The 4,268-nt window shown below is 33.9% G+C and overlaps 2 protein-coding genes across 6 annotated transcripts in view; one reads left to right on the top strand and one right to left on the bottom strand.

The window, feature by feature from the left end:
* The window catches only part of LOC108358956 (BAG family molecular chaperone regulator 2), a 7,695-nt gene extending 6,458 nt beyond the window's left edge, over positions 1-1,237 (top strand). For all 5 annotated transcript variants that reach the window (XM_017610507.1, XM_017610510.1, XM_017610509.1 and 2 more), the window contains 2 exons: positions 12-154; positions 217-1,237. In XM_017610507.1, coding sequence (XP_017465996.1) covers positions 12-154; positions 217-590 — 517 coding nt within the window. In that variant the 3' untranslated portion in view covers positions 591-1,237. The remainder of the gene's footprint in view (positions 1-11; positions 155-216) is intronic.
* A 22-nt stretch (positions 1,238-1,259) lies between these two features.
* LOC108358957 (uncharacterized) lies at positions 1,260-2,023 on the bottom strand (the record flags this gene model as incomplete). The annotated part of the gene is made up of 1 exon (XM_017610511.1): positions 1,260-2,023. A coding segment is annotated over one exon (717 nt), but the record flags the coding sequence as incomplete, so codon positions are not given.
* Positions 2,024-4,268: the final 2,245 nt, after the last annotated feature.

The raw sequence follows: 4,268 nt of genomic DNA, 5'->3' as shown, positions 1-4,268 counted from the left end.
CTTGTATTTAGATTTGTTTCAGTGTTAGATCAACTGGATGCCCGCGTTGAAAAATTTCGCAAAGATGCATTGGGCCTGCAGGAGAAAAAGGATTTTCTGCTCATGTCTATTGATCTGATCAAGAGTCACGATATGCTACAGTCGATGATGGAGGGTAAGTGATTCACTTTACATATAGTACAATAACTGTTAATTATTATATCTCAATATTTTCAGCTGAACGCGAGGAAATCTTTTGCTACATACAGCGCGTAAATGCGCGTCTTTCCACCGTCGATTTAATGGTGCACACGGTGCGCGATCGCTCTCAAGAAGATGCGCTCAGTCAAATCAACGAACTCATCGATTTGATGATCACAATGGGCGATCCAGTAATGGCACGCCAGCGTTGCCAACAATACCTGAATGCATGCTGCAGTGCAGCGGAGTCGTCAGCATCGTATGAATATGGCGTCGATATTGATGCTGGTCCAATAGATAAGAAATTCGAGAGTGCTCTACTGGGTTGTACGCTCGACGATCAGAAAAATATCAAGAAGCGGTTGCAGGCTTTAATGGGATACTTGAACAAACAAACTGTACGAAATTAAATGAATTTAGTGAAAAACAGCACAGATATGAAGAAGAGATTTTATTTTAATTAAATGTGTAAGCCATAGAATGGATCATAATACAAAAATGGTATGTGCGATTGAAGAGGAAAGCAAACAAATTGCTGCCACAAAATCGCGACAACTGCAGGAAATGCGTTTTAACCCCGCAGAGTCACTTCCACCTCAAACCAATTCCTGTATATTGCAGTTGTACGGTACACTTCCTATTTAAGTACTTCTTTTAAACTTTTGCCACAAAAATTAAAACTTTTTTTTAGTTATATTTATATTATTATATATTTCAATATTACTTAATTTTGCAATTTTCGGCTAGACAATATTTGCGCATCTTTAAATACATAATGTTGCTGTCTATTATAAATTGAATTACAAGCTTTACATTAAAAAATTGGAACCCATATAATTTCTTTAAACTGAAATTTACCTTTTTCTAGTTAAAAATTGCACACAAAAACAAAGTAAAGCATGAATGTTTACATAAATTTATATATAGAAAAAATACCAAATCAAATGAGCGATCTGTTATGTAATACATAAAACTTATTATCTGAAATAAAAGATTCGATTTTTAAAGTATTCATTATGGACTGTCGCCAATAACATAGTGCTATAAAAAAAAAAAACAAAAACAGATACACCTTTCACTGTCGCACCGTGTAATTAGCTATTTTTAGAAAATGTCTTCAAGCGGGTCAAAAATACGCAAAACAATGATCATCCGGCTGTAGCACACGGTCTGTCAGCAACCAAACTGCTCCCTCTATGCCAAAGAAAATTTGTTTAATGTTCTTTGAAGTGAAGTAAACGATCTCATTGTCTTCTGCAGTTAAGTTGCGATGGTAGTCGCAACGCACAATTGCACCAAACTTAGGCACTGCATAGAAGAGTGCTCCCGTGCGGCTATCTACCATCATTCCCTTGCTGGGGCCCAACAAGCTGCCCAGCAGCTCTAGCTCAATAGTATTCGATTTGTCGTTCACCTCCACCACCTCTTCATGTTGCGTCTGCTGTTCGGTGAATTCTTTTGCGATTTTATTTGAATTTAGTTTGAGAGGAGCGTTATTCAACTTCTTCTTCAGTTGTGAATTTGGTGTTGCATACAACTTGCCATCCGCATCGGCGAAAAGTAGTTCACGTTGCTGACCGAATGCGATGTCAATTGGTTTAATTGGAAATGGTGTCTCGATGATGCCTTGGAACTTCCGACTATTTAGCGCGCGTCGCTGCCACTTCTGTTCAATTATGTCGTAGGCGAGTATGTGTGCGTCATCTGGACGTAGAAAGTAGACATATTTTTCAACCTTGCAAAGTTCAGGAGGGGGACCCAATTTGATAACCAAATTTTCTGCATCCTTTGGTGTTAAGTAGCGACCGCAATCAATTCGCAATACCTGTGTAGGACGAGCCAAAAATTAACTACATTAAGCTACATTTAATTTATCTTAAACCAGGTTCAAAATCTCGGCATTCGAAATCGAACGTAACTCGAATCATTGTTGGGCAAGTTTTAATTGTAAGGACAATTAATTGTTAATTGTGATATTCTGCAGTTAACATTTAACAAATTTTTAATTGGTTTGCCGTATTTTTTATTTTATTTGTAAGAAGCTTAACTGTTATCAAAAAAGTAATTGCAATTAAATTAATTGCCATGTGCAATTAAAAGTTTAATTGCAATTAATTTAATTGCAATGCGCAATTAAAATTTTAGTTGCAACTAATTTGATTGCATTTATTTTCTTAATCAATTAACAAGATGATTGACAAATTAATTGATTAACGCCCAACACTGACTTGTATCGAAATTTGATTGTAAGATAACAGCATTCGATAGGGAGTGCAATTTGCATTGTGGATAAAACAACTGTCACTTTGTAATCTCTCGTTTACGAATACCGCGATTCAGGCCCAGGTTACGAAGCTAAAATACTCAATTTTCACACGATTGGATTTTAGTATTAGCTCCAGAAAAGCTAATATTCATGTACATAGTTAAGGACCAATGACCACAGCGAAATATTTATGTGACAAAATCAGGATGAACACGACAAATTAGAGGAGAAGCTAGCTACGAAATGTAAGGGGCAAATAAGTATACATTTTTTTACAGTAGCTGGAGGCTAATTGAAACATTTAAATCATCAATTCTCTCATTTTCAGGGCAGTTTAAATCAATTTACTTGTAAACATTATTTAAAAACTACTACTTCTGATTCCCATACAATGGCCATAGACAGGCTAGGCTCTTCGGTTAGAACGCTTATAATTCAATTAAAAATGTTTTATCCAAGAGTCAGAATGCTGGCTCCGTCTTGAGGACGAGGCAACTTCCGAACACATTCTTTGTGTCATATATATATAATAGTCAACCCCTTAGTAATAAGGATTTCGACTACGAAAACGCCTTAGGATTAATTAGGGAAGCGAGGCTGTCTTGGACATACTGGGTTAGGAACTCTCTTTAAAGCAGCGATGCTCAGAGAGAGCTTTTTGTTTTAAGCATTACTGCTTTAAAGGTATAAAAGACCTTTCAGGTCGCAGTGTCCCTTATTCTGACATACCCGTGCTTTTATTTGTCTATCTGTCTTACACCCTTTTCAGTTTGCTTTTAAAAAAGCTCGGTGTGCTTTCTTGGAGATCGAGAGAACTTTCGAACAGCAATCATTGGCTCTAATCCAATAGTTTTCGTGTAAAATCCTGTAAAAATGTCAAACAGCAAAATTACTCTCCGAAATGAGCGTAAAAAGTGAGTAACAACAAAAAGTACAGGAACAAATAAAAAGCAATTTTCTTGTAAAAACGTCAACCAGTGATCGATTGACACCTTTTATGCTTTTACCAGAAGAAAAAGTTCGGGTAAAATCTTGCGACTTCATTCTGTACACAACTCTCTGAAAATCGTTCTCATTTACAGGATTACCTGTAAGTTCATGTAGTACTGGATCAGAGCTATTTTGTGGTCTCAATTGATTTTTTCTCTCTTAATTTCTGAGCAGATAAACTTTGAACGCACTAAAGTGTAGGAGCAGCAGCATGTTAGAACTGTCAGGGAAATTGGGCATTGATTCGTAGGAAAATATTTTAATCGAATTTCCTACGTTCTCACAACATTTTTGTTGTTTGAAAAATAATCACTTAATTAAGGCCAAATATTTGTTTTTTTGTTGTGTCAAATTTCTTTTAAAACAAAATCTAAAAATTAAAAGAAAATGAAATTAAAAAAGAAAAAAAAGTTAAAAAATTAAATTAAATGAGATCCTAAAAATTAAAAGAAATTAAAAATATATATTTCTTTTTAAAATAACGAAATCTAAAACCCAAAAGAAAAATAAATTGAAAAAATAAGAAATAATAAAAAAATAGAAAAAAAAATAATAAAAAGATAGAAAAAAATAAAAAGTGTTTATAATTAATCAACTTAAAAAAATACATTCTTCTTTTAATACAATAAATTCATACAAAAAAATAAAAAAGTAAAGTAAACTAAGTTCCTAAAAATTGTTTTACATTGAAAAATATAAATTTTTTTAAGATAATGAAATCTAATAATTAATAGAAAGTTATATTAAAAAAATATACATATATGTATATGTATATACATTAGGGCGGGTACATTTTTTTTCGACATCGTTCCTAGCAGATTCGGCTTGTACA

The sequence above is a fragment of the Rhagoletis zephyria genome, unplaced genomic scaffold (genome assembly GCF_001687245.7).
Source record: "Rhagoletis zephyria isolate East Lansing unplaced genomic scaffold, Rhagoletis_zephyria_1.1 Rzeph_scaffold_00318, whole genome shotgun sequence".
NCBI classification, from domain to species: Eukaryota; Metazoa; Arthropoda; class Insecta; order Diptera; family Tephritidae; genus Rhagoletis; species Rhagoletis zephyria.
Note: the sequence above shows the minus strand (reverse complement) of the source record. Positions and strands in the feature narration are given on the sequence as shown.